This window comes from Rhinoderma darwinii, chromosome 1 (assembly GCF_050947455.1).
Source record: "Rhinoderma darwinii isolate aRhiDar2 chromosome 1, aRhiDar2.hap1, whole genome shotgun sequence".
In the NCBI taxonomy this organism is placed as follows: Eukaryota; Metazoa; Chordata; class Amphibia; order Anura; family Rhinodermatidae; genus Rhinoderma; species Rhinoderma darwinii.
The window spans coordinates 380,573,797-380,594,776 of NC_134687.1; the positions used below are offsets into that span (position 1 = coordinate 380,573,797).

Genomic DNA, 20,980 nt, shown 5'->3' on the forward strand with positions numbered 1-20,980 from the left:
TCGCAGCTATGGAGGCATTATACTGTGTCACAGCTATGGAGGCATTATACTGTGTCACAGCTATGGAGGCATTATACTGTGTCGCAGCTATGGAGGCATTATACTGTGTAGGGTCAGCTAAGGGGAAAATTATACTGTGTAGAGGCAGCTATGAAGGGCATTATACTGTGGGGGCAGCTATGGGTGGCAATATACTGTGGGGGCAGCTATGGGAGACATTATACTGAGCAATTACAAGAGCTGCAGGTCCAAGGGGGGAGACGCTGTGTAGCACAATATACAAGGGGGCATTGTTGTATAGCACTATATAGAAGGGATCGCTGTGTATCACTATATCTAAGGGGGATTGCTGTGTAGCACTATATACAAGAGGGGGAGGGCTATGTGACGCTAATTACAGAGGGGGGGGACTGTGTAGCGCTATTTACAGGGGGCTGTGTGTGGTGCTATCTACAGTGTTTGACACAATTATATTCAGGGGCGCAGTCTATGGTGCTATAATATTTAGGGGCACAGTGTTTGTACTATTTTATTCAGGGGCGCAGTGTTTGGTGCTATTATATTTAGGGGCACAGTGTGTGGCACCATGATAATATTATCTTTGTTTATAGGTGTGGAAATGTTGGAATAGTGAGGAGCCAAAGACATCTGAGTGGCAAATTCTGCAGAAATGGGTCATGGCCGGGAAAAGTCGTTATGAAGTCTGGACTGGATGGAGAAGAAAAGAGGAAAAAAACTACGTCGTCACCTGTGAGTCACTAGATTTATAGACAATCTGTCATCTCTACTGGCATGTTTATTATATGAAATCCTTGTATTTCACAAAGTCTTTGTGCAGTCCAGGACTGATAGACAAATAAGTGTTACTATTCCCCTTGTCAGGAGAATGTGTCCCTACACGGTGCGATACTGTCAGTATGTGGGGACACAGCCTTTTGACAAGGGGAGTAGTAACACCCATTTGTTAATGTCTGGACAAAAAGGAAGTGTTAACAATAGTTACAGGGCGGCGGTGGAGAAGGGGGGCCCAAGTTTGGATAACAGCCCAGGGCCTATGGTCTACTTAATCCGCCTCTGCTCATAGTTTCTTTGTGCTACTTCGAAAGAGCTTGAACAATACATCTTGAAACCCTAGTCTACTTTGAAATCTTTGACTGGAAGTGTCCTTGTGTCCTTGTGTCTTGTTGCTGTGCTCAGTCTTGCCATGGTGGACCTGTGACCTGAAACTGTCTTCCACAACCTCACCTTTGTAGAAAGTTTGGCTTTACCTCACCCAGTTTAAGCCTCCTACACAGCTGTTACAGTTAATGGTTAATGTTTCAACATACATATGAAAATGATGATCATTATCACCTGTTTGGTATAATTGGTTAATCATACACCCGACTATAATCCTACAAAATCCATGACTTTGTGCAAGTGTACCTAGAAGAATTGATTCTGTTTTTGAAGGCAAAGGTTGGTCACACCAAATATTAATTTGATTTTCGATTTCTCTTCTGTTCATTAATTTTGTATATTGATAAAAAAAAAAAAAAGATTTACATTTTTGAAAGCATTCTTACTTTGCAGAATTTTTCCATAGCTGCCTAAACTTTTGCACGGTACTGTATATAAGTAAATTATTTAAAGAGGCTCTGTCACCACATTATAAGTGCCCTATCTCCTACATAAGGAGATCGGCGCTATAATGTAGGTGACAGCAGTGCTTTTTATTTAAAAAAACGATCTATTTTTACCACTATATACAGAATTATGTGACAATAAATAGTATTATAAGTGACAGCCAGCATGGTTTTACAAAGGACAGAAGCTGTCAAACCAACCTGATTTGTTTTTATGAAGAGGTAAGCAGAAGCCTAGACAGAGGGGCCGCTGTGGATATAGTGTTTTTGGACTTTGCAAAGGCATTTGACACTGTCCCTCATAGACATCTAATGGGTAAATTAAGCACTATAGGTTTAGAAAGTATAGTTTGTAATTGGATTGAGAATTGGCTCAAGGACCGTATCCAGAGAGTTGTGGTCAATGATTCCTACTCTGAATGGTCCCCAGTTATAAGTGGTGTACCCCAGGGTTCAGTGCTGGGACCACTATTATTCAATTTATTTATTAATGATATAGAGGATGGGATTAATAGCACTATTTCTATTTTTGCAGATGACACCAAGCTATGCAATATAGTTCAGACTATGGAAGATGTTTGTGAATTGCAGGCAGATTTAAACAAACTAAGTGTTTCGGCGTCCACTTGGCAAATGAAGTTTAATGTAGATAAATGTAAAGTTATGCATCTGGGTACGAAAAACCTGCAAGCATCATATGTCCTAGGGGGAGCTACACTGGGGGAGTCAATTGTTGAGAAGGATCTGGGTGTACTTGTAAATCATAAACTAAATAACAGCATGCAGTGTCAATCAGCTGCTTCAAAGGCCAGCAAAATATTGTCGTGTATCAAAAGAGGCATGGACTCGCGGGACAGGGATGTAATATTACCACTTTACAAAGCATTAGTGAGGCCTCATCTAGAATATGCAGTCCAGTTCTGGGCTCCAGTTCATAGAAAGGATGCCCTGGAGTTGGAAAAAATACAAAGAAGAGCAACGAAGCTAATTATGAGGAAAGAACTAAACCTATTTAGCCTTGAGAAAAGACGACTAAGGGGGGACATGATTAACTTATATAAATATATGAATGGCGCATACAAAAAATATGGTGAAATCCTGTTCCATGTAAAACCCCCTCAAAAAACAAGGGGGCACTCCCTCCGTCTGGAGAAAAAAAGGTTCAACCTGCAGAGGCGACAAGCCTTCTTTACTGTGAGAACTGTGAATCTATGGAATAGCCTACCGCAGGAGCTGGTCGCAGCAGGGACAGTAGATGGCTTTAAAAAAGGCTTAGATAATTTCCTAGAACAAAAAAATATTAACTGCTATGTGTAGAAATTTTTTACTTCCCCTTTCCCATCCCACTTCCCCTTTCCCATCCCTTGGTTGAACTTGATGGACATGTGTCTTTTTTCAACCGTACAAACTATGTAACTATGTAACTATGTAACTTTATTAGTGTTTTTAGATTTATGCTAATGAGTTGCTTAATGCCCAAGTGGGCGTATTTTTACTTTAGACCAAGTGGGCGTTGTAAAGGGGAGTGTATGACGCTGACAAATCAGCATCATGCACTCCTATCCATTCATTTACACAGCGCATAGGGATCCTGTTAGATCCTTTTGTGCTGTCTTATACTAACACATTAACAATACTGAAGTGTTTAGACAGTGAATAGACATTCCACGGGATGTCTATTCACAATCTCTGCACTTCGTTACTGTTTCTATGGTAGTTACAGCAGAGGAAGCGTGATCTCGTTGTAACCTGTCATTTACCGCGTAATCTCGCGAGATTACGCGTCCTCTGCTGTAACTACCACAGACAGAGTAACGAAGTGCAGAGATTGTGAATAGACATCCCGTGGAATGTCTATTCACTGTCTAAACACTTCAGTATTGTTAATGTGTTAGTATAAGACAGCACATAAGGATCTAACAGGATCCCTATGCGCTGTGTAAATGAATGGATAGGAGTGCATGATGCAGATTGGTCAGCGTCATACACTCCCCTTTACAACGCCCACTTGGTCTAAAGTAAAAATACGCCCACTTGGGCATTAAGCAACTCATTAGCATAAATCTAAATTGCTAATAAAGTGGTGAAAATAGATCGTTTTTTAAAATAAAAAGCACTGCTGTCACCTACATTATAGCGCCGATCTCCTTATGTAGGAGATAGGAGACTTATAATGTGGTGACAGAGCCTCTTTAAGAAGTAAAATGTCTTACCTCCAATGACATGTGCATAGTTGTAATAGCTATTTTAATGTCACCATCTGATAATTCTTTGAATTCTTTGAGTATGATATCTTCAACACTAGGACCTATTCATGAAAAAAAAATCATTAGTAAAATATTAAATAGTTGTGTAGAAATCCATAATAAAACTTTAAAATGAACACTAAGTAACTTCAATAGTTATGTTTAAGATACAAAAAGAAAACATTATATTAAAAACTACAAAACATATGTGCACACATTTCAAATCATTTTATCATTTCAGTAATGTCTGGCTGATGTGGTATCCAAGCATTGTTTTCCTATGGTATAATTAAGTTGGCCACTAATTATTATTATATTCATTATTAAGTAACATAGTGAAGCATAACAATATATACTAATTGTTTATTTGTTGTAAAGCATAATCAAATAGAAATAACTATATACTTGCATGATAATTATTTTCTTTGAGGGAAAGCAATCACATCCGTATCAGCTAATTATTTCTATAAAGATATTTATTTGTTTTTGATCAATTAAGTCAATCAAGCAACACTATTTAATTGTTATTCTTGATATGAAAGACATTTAGTCAGTGAAACAGCATAAGATGATGAAGAAGCATGACAAAAAAGTGCTTGAAGCCATACAAAGTATTTTAAAAATTGTGTAAAACATTAAAATATAAGCAGACTGGGTTACTAATTCGATATGTTCCCAATAATAACTAAACAAATATAAGAAAGTTTGCTGTAGTTACTCTGAATAATATTTAAAACTCCAAACCCTTCTAAACCTACGACCACATTTGCAGTTCATTTACTGATTTTGTCTTTCTTATTGTAATACTTGTACAATTTATATAAAATAAAAGGATCCTTTCATGGGTTGATTTTTGACACTCCAGAAGCTATATACAAGGAGTTTTAAATTCTTTCCTAAAAACTCAAGAACAAAACCATATTAATAAGACCTCTGAGTTGTACAGATCCATGATACAACTCCGTTGAAGTCTATGGGGTTCTGCTGTACTTTCGTACCTTAGAATTCAAAAAACGTGCATGCTCCATGGGATGTATTGTTTCTAGGGGAGAATACCACTGTAAAATGGTGCCATATGGGGGCACCATACAGCAGCACATAAAGTACCCATGGTTCTGTAGTACAGAACAGCAGGGATTCCATGTGCCTCTGTACAGGCTCTGTGCACATTACTCAGCCATGAGCATGAAGTCCAAGGCTGGGACAACAGGGAGGCCTGTTGTAATATGACTTTCCAATTGTTACTATCCAGCTGTAGTCCAGAGGAATTCTTTGAGTTCATGAATCTCAGTGCACTCCTTTGGATTGCAGCTTTAGCTCAATAGTTAAATTGCAAAGTCACACTAGAAAATGTCTACATGTAGCCCCAGTTTAAATGACAATTCTTTTTATTCTGCTGAATCGTCTTAAATTTTGATGCTAATGATTTTTTTTAAACTAACAATTACATGGAAAACTGTTACAAATAGGAAGCAATTTCCACAAAATTAAAGATAGTTCAGCATAGAACAATTAAAGGGGTTTTCCAGAACCAATTAACTAATTTCTATTTCACTGCACATATAAAAATAGTGTAATTTGTAATATACTTACGTTTTGTGGTAATCTTTTTACACCCGATTCAAGCGCTGGTCACGTGATGCGTCTCCAGTAGCAAAATCCTTACTTTCGGCGCTAGCCTGTCCATGATCTGAGTTCCGTTTTCCGTCTGGCTCAAAGTACGGGTACGTGATTCGTGACGTCACTGTACACTGAGGGAAGTGGTGGACCGGATACTCCCTTTCTTCTGATTTCCGGTCTGCTGCTAGGGGAGAGAAGCACTGCTAGTGTCTGAGCATGCGTGGTAAACACTGCTAGTATCTGAGCATGTGTGGTTTCTACACTAGCAGTGTTTACCATGCATGCCCACTCCTGTGCTATGACAGCACATTTTCTCCCCCCTAGCAGCTGACCGGAAACTAGCAGAAGAAATTATGTGATGTCAGGAGCCAGTTGCTAGTAGCGCTCTGACAAGGTATCCGGCGCTGGGGTTAAGGGACTCCACAGAGTCCCGGAACAGAGCCTATACTAGCACTCTGCCCGGGACTCCGGCTCTGGGGAAGACCCTGACAACACTGTCCATATATGGACAGTGATGTCAGGGGATTCCCCAGAGTCCCGGAGCAGGGCCTATACTAGCGCTCTTCCGGGACGCCGGCTCTGGGGAAGATCCTGCCAAAACTGTCCATATATGGACAGTGATGTCAGGGGATTCCCCAGAGTCCAGGAGAAGAGCCTATACTAGAGCTCTGCCCGGGACTCCAGTTCTGGGGAAGATCCTGACAACACTTTCCATATATGGACAGTGATGTCAGGTGATTCCACAGAGTCACGGAGCAGAGCCTATACTAGTGCTCTACTCTTCTCTCGGACTCCGACTCTGGGATCAAATGAAGTTTTTTTTTTACAATTATGTAAGAGAGTGTAGTTTGGTACAGCACTGATATGTTGCAGGTTTATCGTTAGCTCTCATTGATCTAATGAGAGCAGTAAAATGGCAACGGAGATTGTTTTTAGCTGGGTGGAGTAGGCGTGATTAGTCCCTACTGCCAGTGTGTTGCATACTGGGACACAAGCAGTGCATGGAACTGTATGACCGGAAGAGCAAGACAACGAACATACAGAGGTAAACAGACCTCTCAATGTAAACAAATGAGAATAATGGTAAACTATCCCCTTCCCGACATTTGTTGTAAGTATATGTCATGGAAAGCCAGTGCTTCCCGCAAAATGTTGTATACTTACACTACCATTCAAAAGTTTAGGGTCACTTAGAAATTCCCTTATTTTTGCAAGAAAAGCACAGTTTTTTTCAATGAAGATAACATTAAATTAATCAGAAATACACTCTATACATTGTTAATGTGTTAAATGACTATTCTAGCTGCAAACATCTGGTTTTTAATGCAATATCTACATAGGTGTATAGAGGCCCATTTCCAGCAACCATCACTCCAGTGTTCTAATGGTACATTGTGTTTGCTAACTATGTTAGAAGGCTAATGGATGATTAGAAAACACTTGAAAACCCTTGTGCAATTATGTTAGCACCGCTGTAAACAGTTTTGCTGTTTAGAGGAGCTATAAAACTGACCTTCCTTTGAGCTAGTTGAGAATCTGGAGCATTACATTTGTGGGTTCGATTAAACTCTCAAAATGACTAGAAAAAGAGAGCTTTCATGTTAAACTCGACAGTCTATTCTTGTTCTTAGAAATGAAGGCTATTCCATGCGAGAAATTGCCAAGAAACTGAAGATTTCCTGCAACGGTGTGTACTACTCCCTTCAGAGGACAGCACAAACAGGCTCTAACCAGAGTAGAAAGAGAAGTGGGAGGCCCCGCTGCACAACTGAGCAACAAGACAAGTACATTAGAGTCTCTAGTTTGAGAAATAGACGCCTCACAGGTCCTCAACTGGCAGCTTCATTAAATAGTACCCGCAAAACGCCAGTGTCAACGTCTACAGTGAAGAGGCGACTCCGGGATGCTGGCCTTCAGGGCAAAGTGGCAAAGAAAAAGCCATATCTGAGACTGACTAATAAAAAGAGAAGATTAATATGGGCAAATGCACACAGACATTGGACAGAGGAAGATTGGAAAAAAGTGTTATGGACAGACAAATCGAAGTTTGAGGTGTTTGGATCACACAGAAGAACATTTGTGAGATGCAGAACTGAAAAGATGCTGGAAGAGTGCCTGACGCCATCTGTCAAGCATGGTGGAGGTAATGTGATGGTCTGGGGTTGCTTTGGTGCTGGTAAAGTGGGAGATTTGTACAAGGTTAAAGGGATTTTGAATAAGGAAGGCTATCACTCCATTTTGCAACGCCATGCCATACCCTGTGGACAGCGCTTGATTGGAGCCAATTTCATCCTACAACAGGACAATGACCCAAAGCCCACCTCCAAATTATGCAAGAACTATTTAGGGAAGAAGCAGGCAGCTGGTATTATATCTGTAATGGAGTGGCCAGCGCAGTCACCAGATCTCAACCCCATAGAGCTGTTGTGGGAGCAGCTTGACAGTATGGTACGCAAGAAGTGCCCATCAAGCCAATCCAACTTGTGGGAGGGGCTTCTGGAAGCATGGAGTGAAATTTCTCCCGATTACCTCAGCAAATTAACAGCTAGAATGCCAAAGGTCTGCAATGCTGTAATTGCTGCAAATGGAGCATTCTTTGACGAAAGCAAAGTTTGAAGGAGAAAATTATTATTTGAAATAAAAATCATTATTTCTAACCTTGTCAATGTCTTGACTATATTTTCTAGTCTTTTTGCAACTCATTTGATAAATATAAGTGTGAGTTTTCATGGAAAACACAAAATTGTCTGGGTGACCCCAAACATTTGAACGGTAGTGTACGACAAATGCATGGCACCGGCTCAGAAGCTGAGTCGGTGCCATCATCCCAAGATGTCAGCTGTATCTTACATCTGACATCCTGCTGTAATAGCGGGGACCGAAGTTAGCTTCGATCCCTGCCATTAACCCCTTAAATGCAGCGGTCAAAAGCGATCACTGCATTTAAGGTGTTTGCAGCTCATCGACACCCCAGCAATGAAATCGCCGGGGTGTCGGTTGCTGCAATGCCAGCCGGAGGCCTAATAGTGCTCTCCCGGTCTGCCTAGCACCGAAAATTATGAGCCCCTCCCAGGGGCGGGGCCTGAAAGGCTTCCGTAGCTGCCGTCAAGATGGCGCCAGCTCAGGAGATGAGCCGGCGTCATCAGCGGTGGATGTCAGCTGTGTTACAGCTGACATCCGCCTATAACGGCAGGAACCGGAGCTAGCTCCGATCCCTCCCATTAACCCCTTAGACAGGGGCGTAGTTAGGGGGGGCAGGCGGGGCATGTGCCCCAGGCGCAATTTAGAGGGGGGCGCCAGCGCCACCTCCTCCTGCACTATAATTGTACCTGTGTCTATAGGACACAGGTACAATTAGAAGCATGAATGGCCGGGTACGTTCCGTGCCCGTCCATTCAGCTCTTTTGTACGAGTCGAGCTTCGTTCGCTGAAAGGCGCTGAATCACAGGCAAAGCTATCCTGCCCAGCCAATCAGCGCCTTTCATAGACGCTTCGTTCAACCCCCAGGAGACCTGCGCAGAAGAGAGCAGGTCTGCATTGCTGCCGGCCGGCATGGGAACGGGATTAAGGTGAGTCTGAATAGTTATTTTTTTTTATTGTAATAAAAAAGTGTGTGGCTGTATCTACAAGGGGGACTTTATCTACACGGGGGGGGGCTTTATCTACAAGGGTGGGGCTTTATCTACGGGGGGTGTCTATCTACGGGGGGGGCTATATAATGGGGTGGGCTATCTATGGAGCACCATATACAGGGGTGGGCTATATCTACAGGGGGGCTATATACTGGGGTGGGCGATCTATGGAGCATTATATAAAGGGGTGGGCTATATCTACAGGGGGGCTATATACAGGGTTGGGCGATCTATGGAGCACTATATACAGGGGTGGACTATATGTGGAGCACTATATACAGGGGGGGGCTATATCTACAGGGGGGCTATATACAGGGGTGGGCTTTCTTTGCAGCACTATAGGGGGAGCTATTTGTGGGATACTATATACAGGGGTGGGCTATATCTACAGGGGGGCTATATACAGGGGTGGGCTATCTGAGGAGCACTATATACAGGGGTGGGCTATATCTACAGGGGGCTATATACAGGTTTGCGCTATACGTGGAGCACTATATACAGGGCTGGGCTATATCTACAGGGGGCTATATACAGGGGTGGGCTATCTGTAGAGCACTATAGGGGGAGCTATTTGTGGGACACTATATACAGGGGTGGGCTATATGGGGGCACTATCTACAGGGAGCTCTATGGGGGCACTATCTACAGGTGGCTCTATGGCAGACATTATCTACAGGGGTCTCTATGGCAGACACTATCTACATGGGGCACAGTGTGTGTGTGTGGGACACGGTGCATGGTGCTATTATAATTAGAGGTGCAGTGTACGGCGCTATTATATTTAGGGGCGTAGTGTGTGGTATAATGATAACTTTATCTTTATTTATAGGTGTAGAAATGTTGGAAAAGTGAGAAGCTGTAGACATCTGAGCGGCAAACTGCAGAAATGGTCTGTGACCGGGAGAAGTCATCATAGAGGTCTGGACCGGATGGAGAAAAATAACTAGAATCTGAGACGTCACCGGTGAGTCACAATGTAAATGTTCATTCTGCCTCTAATCAGCACTGTAGTCACTGTATGATCTGCAGCGAGATGATGGTGGTATGATATTTTTTTGTGAAACAGCATCTCCCAGCATATCCTTATCATTGTTCGGGCCATGCTGGGAGCTGTAGTTTTACGCCGTACAAACCTGTACAGCAGGGGTTGCACTAAATTGAGCTGTATTTGTGCTGGTGCTGTATATATGTATCGAGCTTGGTTCTGGGGTTGTATATATGTACTGAGCTTGGTTCTGGTGTTGTGTATAGAACTATATTGCTTGTAAAATGTACAAATATTTTTATGCTCGAGTTACATAAAAAGAAATGTGGAAAAGAAATGACACGTCATTGATTGGTAGAGAAAACAAACACGGCGAGGGGGAAGGAGATGTCGGGAAAAAGGTTGGGGGAGGCGCCAAACTGAATCTTTGCCCCAGGTGCTGGAGTACCTAGCTACGCCTCTGCCCTTAGACGCAGTGATCGGATGTGATCGCTGCATCTTTGTGGTTGTTAGCAGATCGGCAGCTGTGCCCTGCAATTGCACGGCTGCCGACTGCTACTATGGCAACAGGAGACCTAACAATGGCCTCCTGTCAGCCATTACGGAAGCCGATTAGGCCCCGCCTGGAGGCAAAGCCTAATCGGCTTTCTGTCAGTGAATGACTGACAGATCTAATACATTGCACTACATAGGTAGTGCAATGTATTAGAAAAAAAATCTGACAGTTGGACCTTCAAGTCCCCTAGTGGGACTAAAGAAGTATGTGAAAAAAAATGTTGTAAAACATTTAATAAAAGTTTCAAGTAATAAAATAAAACACAATCGCCCTTTTTCCCTTATCAAGTGCTTTATTATTGAAAAAATAAATAAACCATACATATTTGGTATCGCCGCAACCGTAACGGCCTAAATGATACAAATATAATGTTATTTATTCCACGCGGTGAACGGCGTAAAAAAAAAACTAAAAAACAATGCCAGAATTTCAGTTTTTTGGTCATTTTGCCCTACAAAAATGTTAATAAAAAGTAATCAAAAAGTCGCATATATCCAAAAATGGTACCTATAAAAACTATAGCTCGTCTCAAAAAAAAACAAAATACAGCTCCGTCGACTAAAAATTTTTAAAACTAATGGTTCTCACAACATGGCGACAGAAAAAATACATTCTTTTTACAAAAGTAATTTTATTGTGCAAAAAGTTGTAAAATATAAAAAGGTGCTATAAATTAGGTATCGCCGGAGTCGTACTGACCCGCAGAATAAAGTTAACATGTAATTTATAACGCATGGTGAACACTGTAGAAAAAAACCTAAAAAAACTATGCCAAAATTGCTGTTTTTTGGTCACCTTGCCTCTAAAAAAATAGGATAAAAAGTGATCAAAAAGTCGCATGTACCCCAAAATGATACCAATAATGGTAAGCCAAAATTTTTCATTTTTTAAAATAATAAAGAAGAAAAGGAACCCCCAACATTTGTCAAGCAATTTCTCCCGAGTACGGAAATACCCCATATGTGGTCATAAACTGCTTTTTGGGCACAAGGCAGGGCTCAGAATGGAAGGAGCGCCACTTCGCTTTTGGAGTGCAGATTTTTCTGGATTGGTTTCTGGTCGCTATGTAGCATTTGCAAAGCCACTGTGGGACTAAAACAGTTGAAGCCTCCCAGAAGTGACCCCATTTTGGAAACTACACCTCTCAAGGTATTCACCTAGGGGTGTAGTGGGCATGTTAACCCCGCAGGTGTTTTGCAGAAATTAGTGTGCACTCGATGTTGCAGAGAGAAAATGGGATTTTTTTCCATAGATTTGCCAATATGTGGTGCCCAGCTTGTGCCGCCATAACAAGACAGCTCTCTAATTATTATGCTGTGTTTCCCGGTTTTAGAATCACCCTACATGGGGCACTAATCTTTTACCTGGACATTCGAGAGGGCTCATGAGTGAAAGAGTACCATGCGAAATTCAGGCCTAATTTGGCGAATTACAAAGTATTGGTTCACAATTGCAGGGCTCTGATGTGAAGTAATAAAATAAACCCCTGACAAGTGACCCCATTTTGCAAACTACACCCCTCAAAGGCATTTATTAAGGGGTGTAGTGAGCATCTTCACCCCACAGGTCTTTTCCATAAATGAATGCGCTGCGGATGGTGCAAAGTAAAACTTTCAATTTTTCCCCAGATATGCCAATTCAGTGGCAAATATGTTGTGCCTAGCTTATGCCACTGGAGAGACACACCCCAAAAATTGTTAAAAGGGTTCTCGGTGCCATATATATGTGGAAGTAAACTGCTGTTTGGGTACCGTGTAGGGCTCAGACAGGTGGGAGCGCCATTTGGCTTTTGAAGTGTAGATTTTGCTTGGTAGTAGTTTTGTTTGGAGTTTTACTGGTGTTTCCTTTTATAATGTGGGAGCATATGTGAGCTGGGCAGATTATATCAGGGGCATAGTCCGGTGGTATAATAATGGGGTAAACAATAAAATAATCCATCTTGAAACAGACTAAATGTTCCCCTCTGATCTGCACAACCGCATATTATTATTTCCTGACAAATTGGGGCCTTAACTCATTTTATTTTTTCATAGACGTAGTGGTATAAGTGCTGTTTGTTGTGGGATGAGCTGTAGTTAGCTACGTCTTATTGGAAAAAAACTAATATTTTTATTTTAACTGACCAATTCAAATAAAATCTATGAAACACCTGTGGGGCCAAAATGCTCACCACACCCCGAGATTAATTCCTCAAAGGGTGTAGTATTTCAAATGGAGTCCCTTTTGGGTAGTTTCCACTGTACTGGCACCTTAGGGGCTTTGCAAAAGCGACATGGTGTCAAGAAACCAATCCAGCAAAATATGTGCTCCAAAAGCCAAATGGTGCTCCTTGGGGTTCTTTTTTTCCTTTATTTGTTGAGAAAATGAAAACTTTTGAGCTAAAGCTACATCTTATTGAAGAAAAAGGATTGTTTTTTTATTTTCACTGCCCAATTCTAACAAATTCTGTGAAACACCTGTGGGGTCAAAATGCTCACTACACCCCTAGATGAATTCCTCAAGGGGTGTAGTTTTCTAAATGGAGTAACTTTTTGGGTGTTTTCACTGTTTTGGTTCCTCAGGGGCTTTGCAAATGCGACATGGCCGCCGCAAACCATTCCTGCTAAATTTGAGCTCCAAAAGCTAAATGGCCCTATTTCCCTCCTGAGCCCTGCCGTGTGTCCAAACAGCCGTTTATTACCACATATGGGGTACTGTTTTACTCGGGAGAAATTGCTTTACAAGTGTTGATGTGCTTTTTATCCTTTAGTCCTTGTGGAATTGAGAAAAAATTAGCTAAACCTACATTTTCTTTGAAAGAATGTAGATTTTCATTTTCACTGCCTACTTCCAATAATTTCTGCAATAAACCTGTAGGGTCAAAATGCTCACTATACCCCTAGATAATTTCCTTTAGGGGTGTAGTTTCCCAAATGGGGTCACTTTAGGGGAATTTCCACTGTTTTGGCACTGCAAGAGCCCTTCAAATGGGACATGGTGCCTAAAATATATTCTAATAAAAAGGAGGCCCAAAATCATCTAGGTGCTCTATTGATTCTGAGGCCTGTGCTTCAGTCCATTACCACACTAGGGCCACATGTGGGATATTTCCTAAAACTGCACAACCTGGGCAATAAATATGGAGTTGTGTTTCTCTGGTAAAACTTTGTGTTACAAAAAAATGGATTAAAAATTAATTTCTGCAACAAAAAAAATGAAATTTGTAAATTTCACCTCTACTTTGGTTTAATTCCTGTGAAACGTCTAAAGGGTTAAGAAACTTTCTAAATGCTGTTTTGAATACTTTGAGGGGTGAAGTTTTTTTTAAATGGGGTGACTTATTGGGGGTTTCTAATATATAAGGCCCCAAAAGCCACTTCACAACTGAACTGGTCCCTGAAACAATAGCCTTTTGAAATTTTCTTGAAAATGTGAGAAATTGCTGCTAAAGTCTAAAGTAGACATATGGGGGGTGTTAATTAGCAATCATTTTGTGTGGTATAGCTGTCTAACTTACAAGCAGATACATTTAAATTTAGAAAAATGCTAATTTTTGCAATTTTTCACTAAATTATGGTGTTTTGCACAATTACATACTAAATGTACCGAGCAAATTTTAACAGTAACATAAAGTCCAATGTGTCACGAGAAAACAATCTCAGAATCGCTTGGATAGGTAAAAGCATTCCGAAGTTATTACCACATAAAGTAAAACATGTCAGATTTGAAAAATGAGGCTGTCAGGAAGCTCTGTCAAAAAATAAAAATGTAGATAACGATATTCAGGGGGGATTAATAGATAAATTGAGAAGCGTTGCAGTGATAAAAAAAAAAAGTATTTGAAAATCCCTTTAATATTAAAGTACTATAGAGTTTATTGTACTGTATGTATACGTCCCTAAGTTGTCTTGTAGTGTGAAGTTCCTCTTCTAGGGAATTTCAACCATTGCTAGCAGCAAGCACAAATCAACTACTGGTAATCTGATTTAGAGAAAATATATTTTCAAAGTACTAACACTAAAATGAGCGAATTTAAAAACCAACATCACCAATGGTGTAACTAGAATTCATAAGGCCCCCGTAGCAAAGGCAGAAATGCCTCCCTCCCCCTACCTTTTTGACAACAAACTGAAGTAATGCAAACAGCAGCATAAGACTACAGTACTTTTACTTGAGAAGCAAATAACGAAATTACTATGAAAATACTTTGCCTTTCCCCATGCCAAGTTTATTTACAAAGACCAAGATCTGTCTGAGACTATTGGAATGCTGTGCCGTACCTTGATGCATTTGTAAGGTGGTGGATGGTGGGGCAAGAATGGGAAATACCCTGCAGGGTTGTTGTAATGGCAGGAAGGAGGTGATGGGAAAGTGAGCCCTAATCTACCCACCGCCCTGTCCCTGCCTACTTGCAACGACCCGCCCTAGGTGACGGGGTACAACTGGGCGGCGGTCCCTACGCTGTCTAAGTGCACGGGAAAACAAACAGGGAACACGCAAGGGAAGGGGCAGTGGCCACGGAACGCCATGAGGAAACGGAGCGGCGAACGAACAGTCAGGACCAGGACGAAGTGAGTACACCCAAGCGGGCACGGAGACAGAAGCAAGCCAGGGGCAAAGCAAAGCAGGTCAAGCGGAACTGCAGAAAGGCAGAAGCACGGCAGAAGAAGGCTGGAGCAAGCAGCAGTGAGGCCAGGAATCCAGAAGAATTACAAGCACTGAGGAAGAGAACAGGGCAGGTAATAAAGGACAGGGGGCGGAGCTAACTCCGACAGACCAGGCCGCGATAGGCTCTCCCACTCCTGAGCCTGCCACCCTGGTTGGTGGGAGATGGTGTCAGTCGAACAGGTCTGGCCTCAGGTGTGGATTGATTAATCCCAAGAGTATACCTAGACGTAGTACCTGGCAGATCCCTAACAGTACTCCCCCTTTTATGAGGGGCCACCGGACCCTTACTAAGAGGACCCGGTTTAGTGGGGAAGAGAAGGTGGAACCTCCTGATCAATACCCCAGCGTGAACATCACGGGCAGGTACCCAAGTCCTCTCCTCCGGCCCGTATCCTCTCCAATGGACCAGGTACTGGAGGGAGCCCTGGACCATCCTACTGTCCATAATCTTGGCCACCTCGAATTCCACCCCCTCACAGGGGTGAGAACGGGAACAGGAGGTATCCTCGAGGGGGACCAGGACGGGGAGCAGCGTTTAAGGAGGGAGGCATGGAAGACGTCATGTATGCGAAAGGATGGGGGGAGCTCCAGACGGAAGGATACAGGGTTGAGGACTTCAATGATCTTATAAGGTCCAATAAATCGGGGAGCAAACTTCCTGGACGGGACCTTAAGGCGCAAGTTCCTGGACGACAACCAGACCAAATCCCAGACGACAAACCGGGGGTTAGCAGAACGTCTACTATCCGCCTGAATCTTTTGTGCGCTCTGGGACGCCTCTAGGTTCTTCTGAACCTGGGCCCAGACAGTGCACAGTTCCCGATGAACATCCTCTACCTCAGGATTATTGGAACAACCAGGGGAGACGGAGGAGAACCTTGGGTTAAACCCGAAATGACAGAAAAACGGGGAGACCCCTGACGAGTTACTGACCCGGTTATTCAGGGAAAATTCAGCAAGGGGAAGGAATGAGACCCAATCGAATTGACAGTCAGAGATGAAACACCTTAAATATTGTTCCAGGGATTGGTTAGTCCTTTCCGTTTGGCCATTAGTTTCGGGATGGAAGGCGGAGGAGAAGGACAGATCAATCTCCAACTTTTTACAAAAAGCTCTCCAAAATAAGGAAACAAATTGTACCCCTCTGTCAGAAACGATATTGACTGGGGCCCCATGGAGACGCAGGATGTGTTTCACAAACAAAGAAGCTAACGTCTTGGCGTTAGGTAGCTTCTTAAGGGGCACAAAGTGGCACATCTTGCTGAAGCGGTCGACTACCACCCACACCACCGACTTGCCCTGAGATGGAGGCAAATCGGTGATAAAATCCATGGAGATATGGGTCCAAGGTCTCTGGGGAATGGGCAAGGAACGTAGTAGGCCCGCAGGTCGGGACCTAGGGGTTTTGGACCTAGCGCAAACCTCACAAGCGGCGACGTAAGCCCTAACGTCTTTAGGCAACCCAGGCCACCAATAGTTTCTGGTAATGAGGTGTTTGGTGCCCAAGATGCCAGGATGACCAGATAGAGCGGAGTCATGGTTTTCCCTGAGTACCCTCAGCCGGTAATGCAGGGGAACAAACAGTTTGTCCCCATGGACGTTCCCGGGAGCTGCACCCTGATCAGCCGCGATATCAGAAGCTAAATCAGAATCCGTGGCAGAGACGATTATACCAGGGGGTAAAATACAAGCAGGATCCTTCTCGGAAGGAGGATTGGCCATGAAACTATGTGACAGCGCATCAGCCTTAATATTCTTGGACCCAGCCCTATAGGTAACCAAGAAATTAAATCTGGTAAAGAATAGTGCCCACCGAGCTTGTCTAGGATTAAGCCTCCGGGCCGATTCTAGGAAAACCAGATTCTTGTGATCCGTAAGGACCGTTACCTGGTGTCTGGCCCCCTCCAGGAAGTGCCGCCACTCCTCAAAAGCCCATTTAATGGCTAGAAGTTCGCGGTTGCCAATATCATAGTTACTCTCCGTGGGCGAAAACTTCCTAGAGAAGTAAGCACAGGGGCGGAGATGGGTGAGGGAGCTGGTACCCTGGGACAAGACGGCCCCCACTCCCACCTCGGATGCGTCAACCTCCACAATAAATGGCTCCTCTTGGTTGGGCTGAATCAGCACGGGGGCCGAGATAAAGCACTTCTTGAGGGTCTCAAAGGCCTGGACGGCCTCAGGGGGCCAATGGAGGACATCAGCACCCTTGCGGGTAAGGTCCGTAAGAGGCTTAGCGACGACCGAGAAGTTGGCAATAAATCTCCTGTAATAGTTGGCGAACCCTAAAAAACACTGTAACGCCTTAAGGGAGGCAGGTTGGACCCATTCCGCCACAGCCTGAACCTTGGCAGGGTCCATGCGGAATTCATGAGGAGTGAGGATTTGCCCTAAAAATGGTATCTCCTGTACCCCAAAGACACATTTTTCAGTCTTAGCAAACAGATTATTCTCCCGAAGGACCTGGAGCACCTTCCTGACATGCTCCACGTGGGAGGACCAGTCCTTGGAAAACACCAGTATGTCATCAAGGTACACAACAAGAAAATTACCCAGGTACTCTCTCAGGATTTCATTAATAAAATTCTGGAAGACAGCAGGGGCATTACACAACCCAAAGGGCATGACCAGGTATTCGAAATGACCCTCGGGTGTGTTGAACGCAGTTTTCCACTCATCCCCCTCTTTGATGCGGATAAGGTTATATGCCCCCCGTAGATCGAACTTAGAAAACCATTGGGCTCCCTGAACCTGATTAAAAAGATCCGGAATCAAAGGAAGTGGGTACTGGTTCCTTACGGTGACCTTATTCAGGTTACGATAATCAATGCACGGCCTAAGACCACCATCCTTCTTCCCCACGAAGAAGAAGCCAGCACCTACAGGAGAAGTCGAGGGGCGAATGAAACCCTTGGCCAGGCATTCTTGGATATACACCCTCATAGCTTCACGTTCAGGACATGAAAGATGAAATATCCTACCCTTAGGAAGCTTGGCACCAGGCACCAAATCGATAGCGCAATCGTAATCTCTATGGGGAGGCAACACCTCGGAGGCCTCCTTAGAAAACACATCGGCGAAGTCCTGAACAAACTCAGGAAGCGTGTTTACCTCCTCCCGGGGAGAAATAGAGTTAACAGAAAGACATGACATAAGACATTCACTACCCCATTTGGTGAGCTCCCCAGTATTCCAATCAAACGTGGGATTATGCAACTGCAACCAGGGAAGACCTAATACCAGATCAGACGATAATCCCTGCATCACCAGTACAGAGCACTGCTCCAAATGCATGGAGCCAACCAGGAGTTCAAAAACAGGAGTATGCTGAGTAAAATAACCATTAGCAAGGGGAGTTGAGTCGATTCCTACTACAGGGATAGGATAAGGTAAATCAATACAAGGCATCTTTAGAGACATAGCAAATTCCACAGACATGATATTAGCAGATGAGCCAGAATCCACGAAAGCACTGCCCGTGGCAGACCGGCCAGCAAACGAGACCTGAAAGGGAAGCAAAATTTTATTGCGTTTCACATTAACGGGAAATACCTGTGCGCCCAAGTGACCTCCCCGATGATCACTTAGGCGCGGAAGTTTTCCGGCTTCTTATTCTTGCGCCTGGGACAGGTGTTCAGTAGATGCTTGTCGTCCCCACAGTAGAAGCAGAGACCATTCATTCTGCGAAACCCCCTACGTTGTCGAGGGGACATGGAGGCCCCGAGTTGCATAGGTACCTCCGAGTCCTCCGTGGAGGGGCGAGGAGACGGGACCTCGGGGGGGATCGTAGAAAAGTCAGAGGGGAGCACATTGAAGCGTTCTAGCTGACGTTCCCTGAGACGTCGGTCAAGTCGTACTGCTAGGGCCATAACCTGGTCAAGGGAGTCAGACGAGGGGTAGCTAACCAGCAGATCCTTCAGGGCGTCAGATAATCCTAACCTAAACTGGCACCTTAGGGCCGGATCGTTCCACTGAGAAGCTACGCACCACTTCCTAAAATCAGAACAGTATTCCTCAACCGGTCTCCTACCCTGACGTAAGGTCACCAGCTGATTCTCGGAACCTGAGGAGTGGGGCTTTAGGCGGAAATACAGTCTGCAACTCTCCCGGAAGGAGAGAAACGTCTTACGGTCCCCTGAGAACCGGTCAGGTAACTTGAGGTCGGGTTCTAGAGGTGAGGTGAGGGGTACTACTAAAGCAGCGTCACCCTGGTTGACCCTTTGGGCCAGGGCCTGGACCTGTAGGGAGAGGCCCTGCATCTGCTGGGTCAGGGTCTCAAGGGGGTCCATGATAGCGTCAGCGTAGGAGAAATGGTAGACTAGGTAAGGGCTTGTAATTATGTAATGGCAGCAAGGAGGTGATGGGAAAGTGAGCCCTAATCTACCCACCGCCCTGTCCCTGCCTACTTGCAACGACCCGCCCTAGGCGACGGGGTACAACTGGGCAGCGGTCCCTACGCTGTCTAAGTGCACGGGAAAACAAACAGGGAACACGCAAGGGAAGGGGCAGTAGCCACGGAACGCCACGAGGAAACGGAGCGGCGAACGAACAGTCAGGACCAGGACGAAGTGAGTACACCCAAGCGGGCACGGAGACAGAAGCAAGCCAGGGGCAAAGCAAAGCAGGTCAAGCGGAACTGCAGAAACGCAGAAGCACGGCAGAAGCAGGCTGGAGCAAGCAGCAGTGAGGCCTGGAATCCAGAAGAATTACAAGCACTGAGGAAGAGAACAGGGCAGGTAATAAAGGACAGGGGGCGGAGCTAACTCCGACAGACCAGGCCGCGATAGGCTCTCCCACTCCTGAGCCTGCCACCCTGGTTGGTGGTAGATGGTGTCAGTCGAACAGGTCTGGCCTCAGGTGTGGATTGATTACTCCCAGGAGTAATACCTAGACCTAGTACCTGGCAGATCCCTAACAGTTGTAGCAGAGAAAGATTAAATGATGTAGCCGAGAAAGATTAAATGATGCAGGAGCAGAGGCGGATTGGGAGCTTGAAGTGGCCCTGGATAAAAATCTAAAAGTGGCCCCATGTTGTGGGAGGGGCCAGCACACGTAGGCGGAGTCAGCAAACCGTTATCTGTAGCCACATTGGTGATAGATCTAATAATGCAGCCTTATTATTATTATTGTCAACATTGGGCTGTGTTCACATCTGCATTGGACGCTCTTAGGCAGCTTTCACACCACAGTATTTCTATCAATATAATGTATGTGGTGATAAAGCTCCCAGCAGATGCATTAAACGGTTTAAAAACTGGATATCTCTGCTGCCCGTCCTCCATTGGCGCCCATGTAAAAAAAAACACATACATCTGAATGGAATAGCGCAGTCTTCAAAGCTATTCCACACAGCAAAAAAAAAAGTGTCGGGTCCATTTATCATAGGCGTCAGGAGCTTTCCCGCCACATACAGTAAACTGATAAATACCATGGTGTGAAAGACGCCTTAGAAGCTTCCACTACAGGTAAAAAAAAATTGTGACCAAAATAATGCAGCATGCAGTACTATTGTGTCCGGTTAAATGCTGGGGAGCAAATGGTAGGGGTACTACGGGGAACAGAACGTGGCAGGGGGGTCCCATGAGGTGCATGGGACACAGAAGAGGATTTTGAGCCTTTATTTGTTGTGTGGGGCACAGATGGCAGAGGCTCTGTGGAGGAGGGGCATAGGA

At 44.2% G+C, this 20,980-nt stretch overlaps 1 protein-coding gene across 6 annotated transcripts in view; it reads right to left on the reverse strand.

The window, feature by feature from the left end:
* Positions 1-20,980, reverse strand: part of PRUNE2 (prune homolog 2 with BCH domain) — a 444,626-nt gene that overhangs the window by 299,999 nt on the left and 123,647 nt on the right. For all 6 annotated transcript variants that reach the window (XM_075828260.1, XM_075828248.1, XM_075828238.1 and 3 more), the window contains exon 6: positions 3,839-3,933. In XM_075828260.1, coding sequence (XP_075684375.1) covers positions 3,839-3,933 — 95 coding nt within the window. The remainder of the gene's footprint in view (positions 1-3,838; positions 3,934-20,980) is intronic.